This window comes from Lolium rigidum, chromosome 5 (genome assembly GCF_022539505.1).
Source record: "Lolium rigidum isolate FL_2022 chromosome 5, APGP_CSIRO_Lrig_0.1, whole genome shotgun sequence".
Lineage (NCBI taxonomy): Eukaryota > Viridiplantae > Streptophyta > Magnoliopsida > Poales > Poaceae > Lolium > Lolium rigidum.
Window position 1 is genome coordinate 171,984,959 of NC_061512.1, and position 16,720 is coordinate 172,001,678.

The window sequence follows — 16,720 nt, forward strand, 5'->3', positions numbered from 1 at the left end:
TGTTTCTGGTACGCTCATTCTTCCTCCCAGATCGGAATCTAGGATTCATGCTGGTTGGGCAAAAATTGGGAGCACTGGATTTTGGGTTTACTATTACTTGGATTTTAGGTTTTCATCAGCGGGTTCTCGCGCGACTCCTCGGGGAGGGTGGTTTGGGTGCGTGTTCAAGGGCATGCTGGGCAATATCCTGCTCGATGACAACTTTGAAGATTATGTTATGTACTTCTTACACTGCACAAAGCAAAACTGTGGTGATATTTCTGAAAATATTTGTTGTTGTGTGCATGGTATGTTGAGTTCTTGATGAGTTCTGGATGTCGTGTTCATAATCCAGGTCGCTTGTGATGGGCACATTTCGGTTAATCATCTCTGCAGGAGATCTACTTTGCACGATGCACATCTCACCATGGACCCTCTTCGACTGTCTTTCAGTTTGTTAGCATTCTATACAGCCTGGCCCTAAACAATGTGGACCTGACCATGCAACCTAGGATAAGCCAGTTGTCTCGAACAGGGCGGACATTGGGCAGTTCCAGAGGATGGCCTTCGACATCCATGATTTCAGCTCCAAGTATACCCACTCCAGAGTTGATGTTTCCTAATTATAATGGGGTATATAATACACTCTTTGGTATTATGCTATCTATATGTTAGTCATGGTTAGTTGCTCGATATGAATTCCTCAACAAAGTTCAGTAGCATAGTTCTTGTATAATCTTATAAGAGCAATTTCCATGAAACAAATGCGTGATGCAAGATTACAATTTCAGTCATAGTTTAAGCTATCATCCGTATATGGAATCTTAGGGACTGTTTAGTACTCCGTATAACATTTATCTCTAACTGACCATGTACTCTCGTCCCTTTTCCAGCTTGAGTTTACTTCTGCTATAGTTAATTTTAAATAAACATCGGCTGTCGTGTGGACAACTCCTGAGGTCAAGATGACAAAAGATTGCTAGAAGACTTGTGGATTTAAGTCTAGCACGCAAGGTAATAAAATCAGTTGAGTTCTTGTGTGACCGGATACTACCTAGAAGATATAAAGGTGTAGAACAAATAAGCATCTATTCCTTTTCTAGCTATGAATTGCTGTCCAACCTTTAAGTAGGTCAAAATGGTGTCATTTGTTCTGTATTTTATGTTGGAGTTTGACCGGTAATTTATCGAACTGGTTTAGAAGCTCACTACGTGCACCGTGTGCACTCGGAGGTGCTCAAAATACGGCACGAGTCGTCGGAAGCCCGCGAGAACATCATGCATGCCCGCCTCCTCCAGGTAATTCTCCACTGGACCGCAAGTTCCTTCTTGATTTATTTCTTGGGATTGTTTGGGCCAGATGGATGTTGTTTAACGCATTGGTGGCTTCGGACGGCAGGTGGTGGCGACCAGGAGGAGGAGGTGGAAAACGGCCTATGCGGAGCTACCTCCTGGCGGTAATCTATCAGGGGGAGATTGCTTGATGTGGATCTCTTCATAATTCCATGGAGCTTCACTTCGATGACTCCATCTGATGTATGCGACAACCTCACCAGCCTGTACACTCATGCGATCCTGAGCCCAAGAGTTTGGGGTTGGGCCTTGATGATGCCGGCAGATGTATTTGATTGCCTTGGAGTATCCCAGGCTCAAGGATGGTTCCCTCTTAGCCAATGTTTGTATATGCACCAATTAAATAATTAAAACAACTTCTGTACATGATTTTTTTCCCGTAGCAACGCACGGGCATTTGTGCTAGTATATTAATAAAAAAGGAGCAAGAACAAGGTAGGTGAAAAAAAGGAAAACAAAAGCTAACAACAGATCAGCCAACAAGATCTGCTAGGTTTTTTGCTCCCGCTAAAATCCAATCTTTTGCTACTTCTCTTATCTTGCGCATGACCATCGCCGGCAGAGAGGAATTCTTGTTGAAGACTCTCTTATTTCTTTCCTTTTAGATTTCCCAGGTGATGAGCATGATAGCCATTTTGGTCATGTCAAATTATCGAGTTACATACGATTAGATAACTCAAGAGTAATAATTCCAGTTCAAAATTTTTGCATTGTCTAATTTCCAAACGTACGCTAGGAACACGAAAAATTTGATGCCTTTCAAACCTGGACTATAGTTGCACCCCAAAACTGAAGAACGTGTGTATACGAAGGGCGTATTTGGTAGGTTGAGCGCCCTCTAACCAGACCCTAGGTAAAAGCGAAGTTGGGCCGATTGGTTGGCTGAGCTTTCTATGCTTGTGGCACCCACGGTTCTTACGACATCTTCGGAGGAAGCCCCATATGAACGACTAAATCAGCCGTTTCCAAGGAGGCATCCTTATCTCGCGTTCTGCCAATGCAAAGGTGCACCTTTCCCCACACGAGCTCAGACGATGATGGAGATGGTGGGAGCATGCATGCACAATAGCGAAAAAGGGGAAAATGGCCAGGGACAATTCCATCACCCCAACCGAAACCATTCCCTTTATTTCTACCCTCCACTACCACCTCCCGATTTGAAGCCCTCCATTTTCACCTTCTTCGATCTCAATTGCCGGGTCCCATAGTAGGTAAGAGACGCACTCATCGTCGACGATGGCGGTTAAAAGCATACTTCCTCCTTTTCCCCAAGATCTCCTTCGCTTCCATCGATGATTGTAAGTAACCGCGCCTTCAACTTGGTACGGTAGGGCTACATCTTGGTGTGATAGAGCAGATCTGGCAAGGTTTTGCATGCGTACTAATTGTTCATATGTGATCTAGGTATGGTAGGGTCAAAATCTAGCATTGGCATGTGTTGTGCTTGTTCGAATGTGCTTCTGCAATGGAGGTTGATGAAACGTATCATCGCCATGTCTTTTTTACCTTCATCTTGTGGCTATTAAATGGTTAGATTGTGTAGATTCAACTCTTGTGTACTTGATTAACGGTGTCTAGCCTGTTGTCCAAGGTTGTTGCAGAGGTGGCAGTAAGAATTGACAAAGCAAAGAGGTCTTCAAAATCTAAGAATCACACTGAAAGTGAGGAGGCTCAGGAGGCTACACTGAAACGGACCATGAAATGGATCCCCTTCATGTCCACACTCGTCCTTGAGAAGATGTGCAAGCTGATCAAAGCCGGTGTGATAAATGATAAGGGATTCAAGGATCGTGCACCACTTTCCTTGAACACTAGGTGTACAACCACCTAAGGAAGTGGAGGGTACATTGTATCACTGTTAGCACGCTCCGAGATATTAGCGGAGCTCAATGGTGTGAGGAGACCAAATCAGTCATCTTGGAGCGCGAGCACTACCACAGGCACATCACGTTTATCACACTGTCTTCCACCTTTGTAGCAGTTCATCATGGATCGCTATCGTGCACAACTAATACACACTCAAACTTTCTTAGGATCACCCCAAGGACGCATAGTTCCTGAACCAGCCCATCGTCAACTATGGAGAGATGTGTGAAACCTTTTCATTTGTCCTTGCCACCGCAAGTACACCATAGGCTCAAGTGACCCCCTCAGTACACCTGCACCTACGCCTACACCTGAGGATGCTAAGACCCAGGAGTTCGACACAACGATTCTCGATGGCCCTAACAAGCCTGTTGATGGCTCTCACAAGGCCGCTACTATACATGTAAGATGAAGAGGAACACCCTTGCCGATGATGACATTATGGACTTCTCTAACATGACCGACATCGACAAAGACGTCGCACGGGCCATCAAGGACAACAAACCTACTAACATTCACCTTGACCAAGGCAGTGACATTGTTGTCTTCACCAAGGAGTCTCTCATGGCGGCTCTTGGTCACTCCGTGGACAACAAGGCCTAGGGTACCAACTTTTTCGTCATGGTTGATGATGAGTGGTAAGAACGCTCATCTTTATCGTCGTTTAAACCAAGTATTGTTCATCATTATGATGGAAATATCTCTCCACAGTTGGCTTTAATCACTAATTATTGCATATATATGCACATCTCTTTAAGAGATATTTATAAGAAATGGTGGCGAAACACTCCACTCGGCCCAAGTCTCCACCGATGTGGAAGGCTACGCTCATCAGAAATTAGTTGCTTTCCTATAAATTTGGATTACAACATAACAATTACAATATGATCTCTCGGAGATAGCTTTCCAATGATCATCTCTCGGTTCTCTACGTCAAATCAGCTCAATTCCCTAGATAAGAGAGAAGATTCAAAGATGGGGTCATATAAAATTGAATAATTTGCACGTCGCACCTAAGGGCATGTACAATGGGATGATGTCAGAATTCCCTTACGCTTGCCACGTCGGATTTTTTCTTAGTTGGAGGGGACAAAGATAAGGTTGTCTTCTCTTAGGTAAGAGATGATCTGTGTTGTTTTGGGACCGAGCTACATGCAGCTTTTTAGTTTCAAAGATTCAAAATTTGTATTTCGAAGTTTTAGAAAAATCTGAAACAAAATCCCAGAGGCAGCCAATGATGATACAATGGTGTAAAATCTTAATGCAAAGTATTCAAGGCTACACGAAATTCATAAAATCGGACATATTTAATTAATAGTCTTGAAATGTGCACTGTTCACTATAAAATTTGTCAGAATTCGTCATTTTTGTATAGTCTAGAATAATAATACATTGTACCACTTATTATTGTCTTCTCTAGATCGATCACATGGACAACTGAGAGAAGGCGTGCATTCTACATGCCCTAACTTTCGGTTAGACCCTGTAATTATCCATTGGCCTAGAGCCATGATTAGATGGTAATCACTGTTATTATCACAATAACCAGTGTGTGAGCTAATCATCTCTAGGGTTATCATTCTTCTCAAAAGCTGCATCCTCCCAGATCTTCTTTGTGCAACACTTGTCACGTCAAATTATGGAGTTATTACACATGATAAAATAACTCCGAAGTAATAATACCAGAGTAAACTTTTGGCGTTTTCGTTAGGCAATAATTTCCACAGGCACGTCGAAAACCTAGACTATAGCTGACACCCCGCACTGAAGAACACTAGAAGTGTGTAGTATTACCAATTGGTTAGCAGCTGCTGGGAAACGAGTTCAGATACACACGTACAGGAAGCAAAAGTGCAGGGACAGATCGAAGCCCCATGGAGCCTACTTCTTGTTAATTGCCGGCACTATCACCAAACCTCGCCCGCGCACGTCGCCGCCGTACATATCCAAAACCGAAATCCGCTCCCCCATCAAGTGCCGAAATCAAATCCAGTCCCCACTCGGATGATCGATGCGAGATTTAACACAAAGCCATGGACAGAAGCAATCGGAACTAGTACCGGCGCTTCTACGGGCGCAATCAAGTGTAGGCAAGGAGGAGACACATGCAACAACTTGTCACTCTCTACATCGCCGTCGTCGCCGTCGCCGTCGTTAAGCTGGGCCCAGACCGGTAGTACATGATCATCGCATACGATCGGAGCAACCTTGACGGGCGCCTAGCAATAAAAGGAAGAAAGGTCTCCGCCTCGCGATCGGTAACCTACCTCCTTCTTCCTCACCGGTTACGAAGAAGATCGCCTCGCCGCAGATTAGGACGACGACCGCGCGCGGTGTAGACGGCGGAGGATCGCGTCACATGGCCGTGATCTTTCTTTAATGGCTAGCCTACGACGGTCAGCTCCGGGGAGGTACGGTTGTTGGTCTCCCCCCGATTTATCAAATCGGTTTTTTTTGTTGCATCATGTGGAGTGGTTAGCGTAGCTAGCTAGAAATCCAACGCTATGTTGCTACTACTGGAAAGAGAGGCCTTTCTCGTCTCTAGGATATGAGCTTTCTCATCCTGTCCCCGTCTTTTTGGAGCCTTTCCCATGGTTTTCGTACGAGAAAAAGACGTCTTTGGACGTTTGATGAGTTACGGTTGAGGCCGGTGGAGCTACGCATTCTGAGGAGGATGGTTCTTTATGACATATCGCCGGAAAACCTGGTCTCCGGCCGGCCAGCCAGCCGCCGGTGGCCGCTGACAATTACTACGGATAATGGCAATCGTTAATTCTCCACCGGCAAGATCAGTCTGGAAGAACGGATAAAGCAACTGCTCGTACAGCTACGTACTCGATCGCACACGATCAACATAGAGAAGAGAACATGAAAGTGAAACCAATGCTTGGAATTGCACCATCATCACTCTATCTGCTCGCCTTGGATACGCGACATTTTGTATCTACTATGAGTGAAGGGATCTCCAAATATGAAGAGGTTTCTAAATTCTAATGTACAGGCCGCCGACGGCAAATGGGAGAAATTAACAAAACGATCATGGTAGTATACTGCTAATTAAAAAGGTTAATCAGACCTTTGCTGTTGGCGATGCATGGTGTGCGGGGAGCGAGCTGGACTGGAGATCGAGCAGCTACCATGCACCTTTCTCTACTACTCGGATGTACAAAGCCACGGGTCTAGCGGCCCCTCGCCTCGGCCGGGCCGGGAGGCGGCGTCCGGCGGCGCGTCGGTGCTGGCCGCGGCGGCGGACGACGACGACGCGCCGGGGTGGGACGAGTAGTTGGGCTTGCAGCTGCCGCTCCCGGACGCGCCGGCCCGGACCAGGCCCGAGAGCTCGTCGCCGCCCTGGTGCTGGTGGACGTCGGTTCTTTGCTGGTGCATGTGCTGCATCCCCTCGGAGACCATCATCCCACCGTGGCCGTGCGTGAGCCCAGACAGCAGCTGCGACGGCGACTGGTCGTGCATCCGCGGGGCCGCGTGCGACATGCCGCCGAACATGTGCTGCTGCTGCGACGTGGGCTGCGTGGAGCCGAGCAGGTTCTGGAAGGAGAGGTAGCTGCTGCTGCTCTGGTGGTCCTGCTGCATCCGCAGCAGCGCGGACGACGGCAGCTGGAAGTCGTCGCCGGCGCGCTGGTTGGCTGTGGTGGCGGCGGCCGTGCCCATGGTGGCATTGACATTGGCATTGGGGCCGCCGGGAGGCGTCGACGAGGACGGCGACGCGAAGGACGCGAAGGGGGACGGTGTCTGCGCGGTCTGGAGCTTCTGCGCGAACGGGCGGAGCAGGTATGGCGGCAGCGAGGAGGTTGGGTCGGCGGCGGAGCGGAGTGCGGCGTTGGAGGAGGAGGAGAAGATGTGGTCGAAGCGGGTCCCGAAGGGCGCGCCGGGCACCCCCGCGCCGGCCGCGAAGGGCGGGTTGGGGATGCCGGTGAACTCCTGCACCATGGCGCGGAAGTTAGAGGTGTCGGTGGTGAGCACCGTGGTGGGCGCCCGGCGCGACGCGCGCGCCCGCTTCCGCGACCCCCTCGGCGGCGCCGGGGCCGTCGCGGCCGCCGCCGACACATCAGGCGGCTGGTGGTGCGCGCTGGAACCCACGCCCGCGTCGGATGGCGGCGCGGCGCGCTGGGACGAGGAGGAGGGCGCTCCAGGCATGTACTGCGCCGAGGACCATGCCGCCTGCTGTTGCTGCTGCTGCTGCTGCTGCTGATGATGTTGTTGTTGTTGGTGCTGCGGCGGCGCGGAGGTGAAATCTTGCAGGCCGTAGAGCGAGCCGTGGAGCGAGAAGGCGCCGGCGGAGGACGGGGACGGCGTAGGGCGGAGCAGGGCGGAGAGCGGGGAGGAGTCGACGCCGCCGCCGCCGCCTCCCCGCGAGTCGAAGTCGTCTTCGCCGCCGCTGGAGGACTGGAGGCTGCCGCTGTTGCCGGAGTCCATCGCGGCACCACCGCCACCACAAAGCAGATGAATCCCTCTCTCGATCGCTTGCGCACGCGGCGGTGCAACCCTCCAAGGAAGAGAGCCAACAACCACCACCAAACCCCTCAGTGACCACCACAAGTGGCTAAAAAGCGCGGATCTTCCATGCCGCAATCTCCAACCCCTGACTGCCCGCTTGCCCCGCGATCCAGCTAGAAGACGGAGCGGGCGGACGAGAGGAGAAGCTCTGGGGCGAACCCGCGGCGCGGTATAAAAGGAAGGGGCTGCTGCTGCGGCCGCGGCTTCGGCGCACGTTCCACCCACCCCGCAGGCCACGCGCGAGCGATCGAGAGAGACGACGGAGGCGTTGGTTTGGTTTGGTTTGGTTTGGTTCGTTGTTGCGGTGCGCGAGTGCGACTTGGCTGGCTGGCTGGTTTGGTGAACAACGACATGGCTCCGCGTCCATAATTAGTCAGCCGGGCAAAAGCAAAAGCTGCACCTGACGCCGGGCCCGGGCCCCTGCGGCAGCGATCTGGAGGTTTTGTCTCCACGAACCAAAACCAATGCCCCCTCTCTTTTTAATTTAGATTATTTAGTCAAAAATATACACTGCAAAATACTCTCTTTTTTGCGAGTTAAGGATACACTGCAAAATACTCTGGCAGCGGTTCAGAATTGGCGTGCGTCTGTACGTCCTCCAGTCCTACCTGTACACCAAATAGTACCGTTGAAAAAAATGCCACGTCTCTCACCGTAGTACTCGAAAGATTGCATTTTTTTTAGCACGTTATTTCTTCAAAATGCATGAACACTATCCACTACTACCTCCGTTTCAAAGAATAAGGCGCCCTCATTTTGCGAGCTTTTTGTTTGACCAAGAATTACTTCAAATAGATAAAAATTGTTTGTATGAAATTAGTATCATTGAAAAGTGTTTTTCAATACGAATCCAACGATATTATATACATATAATATAATCAAGATTTTATTGCTTAATTTTTATGGTCAAAGTTCGTCTTGAAATACGTGTGCGCCTTATTCCTTGAAACGGAGGTAGTATTGCCCACGAAAAGAAAATGTCACGTCTCGGAAGGCGGTGTCGTGACGCTCCCCGTGGTGCTTCACGGAAACGGCGCGACTCACGAGCTAAAAGGCACGGAGATGGAGTTTTGACGGCAAACCCTATTTGTCGTCGACCGCGAGCTGTATTGCGCATTGCCCACGCCCGGACGGGCGCTCTGAGTGGTCCAAGCCATTAGTGCGACCGCTCTTTTGGCGTTTGGATGTTCTCTATAGGCTCATTGTCGTTTTTCGGGGATTCAATATTTTGTTAGGTTTCTTCTCTTGCGTGTTTGTTCTTTTTCCTTTTCCTCCTTTTTTCTATTTAGTTTTTACTTCTCCTGATTTTTTATTTTCTTTTTTTGTATGTTTTTATTTCAAAACAGATGCTTATATTGTGCAAAAATGGTAGTTTTCTATTTTTGTTCAAATAATATAAATGTTCTTCTTGGAAACCAGTATAAATGAGATAAATACTCTTATTACAAAATCGTTCATACAAGATAAATGTTTATATTGAAAACTATTTAAGAAAGTTAAATGTTCTTTTTTAAACCATTAAAATAAGACACATGTTCTGATTAAAAAACAATCCAAAAACTGTCAAGCAAAATACTTTAAAAGGAATAAGTAGTAAACAATATCTTCTCATTTTGGGCCGCATATCGAGCGACCCTTGAAAGGATTTTGCAGGTAGGGCGTCGCCCGCTTCTATGTCGAGCGGGAAATAGGAACCCTAGGTCTCACAATGCTCATGCATTGCTCCACGCAAGCACTTCTGCCTTACTCTCTCGGTGAGCCGATCTAGCGCCCAATCACAGATCATCGGCTGGAGGTGCTCACTACATGTTGATCGGTGGATGTCGATGTAGAGTAGTTGTGCTTGTCCAAACTTTGTTTGGCGATGAGTTCCAGAATAAGACTTCAACCGAGCTCGTCGATGTCGGCGGCGGTGCATGGTGACTGCAAGTGTAGAGGTATATTGTAGCTAGTTTCAAAAGTAAGAGTATCAAATCACGTAGAGCTATTTGGTTAAGGTCTTTATACCCCTCGTCACTATCTATCAAAAGATACTTGTAAGTTGCCCTTGATCTCAAGTAAAATGTTTTAAAGAGAGTTGTTTTGTGCTTAAAGTAATACTGAAAAGTAAAGTAAACATGAAAACAATCGCGATGTAAATAGTAATGAAACTACAGTAATGCGAAATGTTATCGGTGAATTTAGGATCGACCTCTAGCATTGGTATTTGATGATTGTGTTCTTGCGATCAACAACAGGGATGTTGTAGTACTTGTAGCAACAAATATTATTTATATAAGTTCGTCCCTTGGAAGCTTTACAAATGGCAATGAACACAACCCCGCAACTGCGTTGTTAGGCGCGGCCACACGTTCGCACTAAAACCGTGGTTTGCAAATAACATATTCTATATTTACCTAGAAAGGCAATGATTTGAGAGAGGTCTATAGTAACTAAGAGCAAAATAAATAACAAAAGTAAACTAAAGCAAGAGAGAGTTTGTGATAGGGTTGAGGGGTTCTCAATTGATATGTTATGTGTGGGGAGAGCTCCATAACAAGATGCTCCCAGAAAGCCATCGGTCATCGCATCTCTGATAACCACTACGACTAGCCTTCTACAAACCACATATTGACCATCGCAATTAAGGGTTTTACCCCATGGTTAACGATATGAGCTTAGTGAGAGTCCCTCCTTATCACTCTCTTCCATGTGTTAAAGTGTGGTCACGATAATGTCACTTCTCGCCCGTACACTTTACCACACTTCAAAGGGTAGTTCCCTCTCGAGACCCGAAGGCAAATATTACATGGTGCACAACATATAATATCAAGAGAGAGAACTAACACATAATCATCGATCAAAGTTATAATTCATTTTTATTTCACATCATAATATTACTAGGGTTTCTCCATATCTCCCCAAGAATAAAGAAACTACTCATACATGAAGGGGATAAACATCATGACAATACTATGGATTTAATATGAAGGTACAATTGTATACAAGTGCAAATTCTAATAGAGTTTGGATCACAACCAAGTATACAAAGGGGATTGGCGGTGAAGATATTGATGATGATGATGATGATGATGGTGATGATGGTGATGATGGTGATGATGGTGATGGTGGTGATGATGATGATGATGATGATGATGATGATGATGATGATGATGATGATGATGATGATGATGATGATGGAGATTGATGTGTTGCCCTTCAAGATCCTCGTCTTCTACTCCTCTTGTGTGGTGGTGGAGATGGTGGTGGAGCGGCGGCTGTGGAGAGACGGCGGAGTGGCAGGGCTACGCCCTAGGCCGGGCGTGGATGAATGATGCCTCTCCTTGGCTCCTCCCCTCTTTATATAGGCGCTGGAGGTCGATTTCACGAACCGACGTAGCTCGGGGAAATACGCCCATCGCGCCTTCACAATATTGTTTCGTTTGGCGAAACAAAGCCCAGTGCGGGCGGACGGTACGGGCGGATCTTTCCGTACCGATATTGCTAAACTTGCAGATGCTTTCGTATTCGGCCGCCATTTCTTCATATGAACTCCGATTGAGGTGTTCTTTCATACGTCTCAAACGTATCTATAATTTCTTATGTTCCATGCTAGTTTTATGACAATACTCACATGTTTTATGTACACTTTATATCATTTTGATGCATTTTCTGGCACTAACCTATTAACAAGATGCCGAAGCGCCAGTTCCTGTTTTCTGCTGTTTTTGGTTTCAGAAATCTTACACCACTACCCCTCGGCCGCCTCCCGACTCTGCCCCTTCGCCTATTTATTCTCTCCGTCGCGAAAACCCTAGTACCGAGAGCCACGATACGAGAAAAGTTACTGTGACGCCGTCGCCGCCAATCCCATCTCGGGGGATTCAGGAGATCGCCTCCGGCACCCTGCCGGAGAGGGGAATCATCACCGGAGGACTCTACATCATCATGCCCGCCTCCGGATTGATGCGTGAGTAGTTCATCCTTGGACTATGGGTCCATAGCAGTAGCTAGATGGTTGTCTTCTCTTGTGCTATCATGTTTAGATCTTGTGAGCTGCCTAACATGATCAAGATCGTTTATTTGTAATGCTACATGTTGTGTTTGTTGGGATCCGATGAATATGGAATACTATGTCAAGTTGATTATTGATCTATCATATATGTGTTTTTTATGATTTTGCATGCTCTCCGTTGCTAGTAGAGGCTCTGGCCAAGTTGATACTTGTAACTCCAAGAGGGAGTATTTATGCTCGATAGTGGGTTCATGCCTCCATTTAATCTGGGACGAGTGATGAAAAGTTCTAAGATTATGGATGTGTCGTTGCCACTAGGGATAAAACATCAATGCTTTGTCTAAGGATATTTGTGTTGATTAGATTACGCACCGTACTTAATGCAATTGTCTCGTTGTTTGCAACTTAATACTGGAAGGGGTGCGGATGCTATCCCGAAGGTGGACTTTTTAGGCATAGATGCATGTTGGATAGCGGTCTATGTTCTTTGTCGTAATGCCCTAAGTAAATATCATATTAGTCATCATGATATGTATGTGCATTGTTATGCCCTCTCTATTTTTCAATTGCCCAACTGTAATTTGTTCACCCAACAAGCTATTTATCTTATTGGAGAGACACCACTAGTGAACTGTGGACCCCGGTCCATTCTTTTACATCTGAAATACAATTTACTGCAATCTCTGTTCTCTGTTGTTCTTTGCAAGCAAACATCATTCTCCACACCATACGTTTAATCCTTTGTTTTCAAGCAAGCCGGTGAGATTGACAACCTCACTCGTTAAGTTGGGGCAAAGTATTTTGATTGTGTTGTGCAGGTTCCACGTTGGCGCCGGAATCCTTGGTGTTGCGCCGCACTACATTCCTTCACCAACAACCTTCACGTGGCCTTCATCTCCTACTCGGTTCGATAACCTTGGTTTCTTACCGAGGGAAAACTTGCTGTTGTACGCATCACACCTTCCTCTTGGGGTTCCCAACGGACGTGTGCTTCACGCGTTATCAAGCTCTTTTTTTGGCGCCGTTGCCGGGGAGATCAAGACACGCTGCAAGGGAAGTCTCTCACATCCAATCTCTTTACTTTGTTTATTGTCTTGCTTTACTTTATTTTATTTTCTGTTTTGTTTGCTTTCTTTATATCAAAAACACACAAAAATTAGTTACTAGTTTTACTTTATTTAATTCTGTTCTGCTTAGTTTATTTTTATTATTGCTAAAATGAGTAATCCTGAAGTTGAAGTTCGTTCGTTTAAGCAACAAGGGGGAGAAAGTTTTAAAGATGCTTGGTATAGAATTAGTGATGCTCATCATAGGTGCACTAAAAAACACTCCACTGTTATCCTCCTTAGCAACTTTTATGTTGGTATCTCTAGCTGGAATAGGTATGTTCTTGATACTCTTGCGGGAGGTAATTTCCTAGGCACTTCTGCTTTAGAAGCTAGTTGCATTATTGAGAGTCTAGTAGGAATACCACCTGTTAATGAAGCTAAAATTGAAATCTCTCTTGAAGATGTCATGAAAAAGTTGGAGGCCATAGAGAAAAATCTTCCAAATGTTGAGACTAAATTGGGAATATTACCTAATAATACTGATAAACTTGATAAATCTCTAGGAGGAATTAATGAAAGAATTGTTGTCTTAGAAACTTGTGCTATCCATGATAATCAAACCCATAGGATTGGTGAACTTGAAAAAGCTATGGGAACCTTGGGTTCAACTTTTTCTTCTCTTAAGTTTAAGGAGAAAGCTTATGTGGGTAAGGAGCAAAAGTTCATGTATGTCTCTAAGGTGCCTAAGCCAAAGAATTATTATAAGCCTAAAATTGATAAAGCCCTTAGTACCACTGTGGGGGATTTAGATAATGGAGCATCTAAGATACCTATTGTGACAAGTTGTGTTTTTAAGGAAAATCATGATGTTGATGCTTCATCTCTTGATAATACTTGAGTTACACTTTCTGCGCCTAGCTGAAAGGCGTTAAAGAAAAGCGCTTATGGGAGACAACCCATTATTTTATTTCTGCAATTTTTATTTTATATTTGTGTCTTGGAAGTTTTTACTACTGTAGCAACCTCTCCTTATCTTTACTTTATTGCATTGTTGTGCCAAGTAAAGTCTTTGATAGTAAGGTTGATACTAGATTTGGATTTCTGCGCAGAAACAGATTTCTAGCTGTCACGAATTTGAGTAGAACTCTCTGTAGGAAACTCAGAAAAATCTGCGAAAATTCATGATTGATCCTAAGATATGTATGCAACTTTCATTAAATTTGAGCTTCTTCATCTGAGCATGTTAAGTGCCTCTAAAAATTTCGTCTTTACGGACTGTTCTGTTTTGACAGATTCTGCCTTTTATTTCACATTGCCTCTTTTACTGTGTTGGATGGATTTCTTTGTTCTATTAACTTTCAGTAGCTTTGGGTAATGTCCAGAAGTGTTAGGAATGATTGTGTCCTCTCTGAACATATGAATTTTTGATTATGCACTAACCCTCTAATGAGTTTGTTTTGAGTTTGGTGTGGAGGAAGTTTTCAAGGGTCAAGAGAGGCGGATGATATAATATGATCAAGAAGAGTGAAAAGTCTAAACTTGGGTATGCCCCCGTGGTTCATCCCTGCATATTTCAAGAAGACTCAAGCATCTAAGCTTGGGGATGCCCAAGGCATCCCCTTCTTCATCGACAACTTATCAGGTCACCTCTAGTGAAACTATATTTTTATTCCGTCACATCTTATGTGCTTTACTTGGAGCGTTTGTATGCTTTTATTTTTGTTTTTGTTTGAATAAATTCGGATCCTAGCATTCTTTGTGTGGGAGAAAGACACGCTCCGCTGTTTCATATGAACACTGGTGTTCTTAGCTTTACTTTTAATGTTCATGGCGAAAGCTTAAAGCCGCTTCATTCATTGCTATTTGGTTGGAAACAGAAAATGCTCCATGTGGTAATTGGTATATTGTCTTGAATAATTTGATACTTGGCAATTGTTTTGAGTTCTCAATTAGATCATGTTTAAGCTCTTGCATCATGTAGTTTAAACCTATTAGTGGAGAACTACCATAGAGCTTGTTGAAATTTGGTTTGCATGATTGGTCTCTCTAAAAGTCTAGATATTTTCTGGTAAAGATGTTTGAACAACAAGGAGACAGTGTAGAGTCTTATAATGCTTGCAATATATTCTTATGTAAGTTTTGCTGTACCGATTCATACTTGTGTTTGCTTCAAACAACCTTGCTAGCCAAAGCCTTGTACTCAGAGGGTATGCTTCTCGTGCATCCAAAACCTTGAGCCAAAACTTATGCCATTTGTGTCCACCATAACTACCTACTATGTGGTATTTTTCTGCCATTCCAAAGTAAATTGCTTGCGTGCTACCTTTAAAATTTCATTCCTTGTCTTTGCAATACATAGCTCATGGGAAAATAGCTTAAAAACTATTGTGGTATTGAATATGTTGCTTATGTATCTTATTTCTTATAAGTTGCTTGTTGAGCGCACTACAAGAAAAGTTGCCATGGCCGACGAAGTTGAAGTCGCGCCGTGGTTGCTGGTGTACCATGGTCGACCATTTTGGGTCTGTCCGTTGTGCATGTCAAAACGTTTTTTTCTCGTTTTTGAGGCCACCTAGCCCGACGAAAACGGCCAAAACGTTGCGTATGGTGGCCCGGACGTGGTGCATCTCGAATTCTCGGTTCGCCGGCCGAGTCAACGCAAATCCGCACCGCCGAGGGATGTAGGGCCCAGATGGCAGCCTCTCCGGCATTGTTTTTTTTCTCGATCGCGCCATCTCGTTCAACGCTCTCCGATCGAGCCGTTTACGATGCAGGATCATCGGTCCCGCATGTCATCCTCTATGAACCAAAAAAATTTCTATTCTTGGATTTTTTTTGACCCCTGATTTCTGGCTACTTCCTTTTTCTTTTGATCCCTTGCCGCCTTGGAAACGTTGAGACCGCCGCTGCTAATTGGGACCCGCATGTCATCCTCTATGAGCAATCAACTTTCTTTTCTTGGAGTTTTTTTGGCACCTCAAATTTGGTCACTTGCCTTTTTCTTTCGATCCCCGCCGCCTCTCAAACGGTGATACCGCTGTCGCTAAATGGGACCCGCATGTCATCCTCTATGTACTATAAAATTTTCTTTTCTTGGATTTTTTTGGCACCTCATATTTGGTCACTTACCTTTTTCTTTCGATCCCCTACCGCCTCTCAAACGGTGAGACCGCTGCTGCTAAATGGGACCCGCATGTCATCCTCTATGTACTATAAAACTTTCTTTTCTAGGATTTTTTTTGGAACCTCATATTTGATCACTTGCCTTTTTCTTTCGATCCCGTGCAGCCTCTCAAACGGTGATACCGCTGCTGCTAAATGGGACCCGCATGTCATCCTCTATGTACAATCAAGTTTCTTTTCTTGAATTATTTTTGGCTCCTGATATTTGGTCACTTGCATTTTTCTTTCGATCTCATGCCACGTTGAGGACCCTGCATGCTCATGGGACCCGCATGTCATCCTCTATGTACTATAAAACTTTCTTTTCTTGGATTTTTTGGCACCTCATATTTGGTCACTTGCCTTTTTCTTTCGATCCCCGCCGCTTCTCAAACGGTGATACCGCCGCCGCTAATTGGGACCCGCATGTCATCCTCTATGTACAATCAAGCTTTCTTTTCTTGAATTATTTTTGGCTCTCGGTATTTGGTCACTTGCCTTTTTCTTTCGATCTCATGCCACGTTGAGGACCCCGCTCGGCTCATGGGACCCGCATGTCATCCTCTATGTGCTATAAAAGTTTATTTTCTTGGGTTTTTTTTCACCCTCTCGATTTTTGGCTATTTCCTTTTTCTTTTGATCCCCCGCCGCCTTGGAAACGTTGAGTAAGCTGGCCGACTCATGGGACCCGCATGTCATCCTCTATGTACAATCAACTTTCTTTTTCTTTTGATCTCAAGCCGCATTTGAAACGCTGAGACCGCCGCCGCTAATTGGGACCCGCATGTCATCCTCTATGTACAAT

General features: G+C 45.5%; 1 protein-coding gene across 1 annotated transcript; it reads right to left on the minus strand.

Moving 5' to 3' along the window:
• Positions 1 to 6,067: 6,067 nt before the first annotated feature.
• On the minus strand, positions 6,068 to 7,842 carry LOC124657989 (developmental regulatory protein wetA-like). Its single transcript, XM_047196443.1, has one exon. It carries the CDS (start codon positions 7,627 to 7,629, stop codon positions 6,352 to 6,354), a length of 1,278 nt encoding a protein of 425 aa, XP_047052399.1. The 5' UTR covers positions 7,630 to 7,842; the 3' UTR covers positions 6,068 to 6,351.
• Between the last annotated feature and the right edge of the window lie 8,878 nt (positions 7,843 to 16,720).

Excerpts from the sequence above, each read along its gene's own strand:
- LOC124657989 (XM_047196443.1), bottom strand. The coding sequence starts at position 7,629 with ATGGACTCCGGCAACAGCGGCAGCCTCCAGTCCTCCAGCGGCGGCGAA.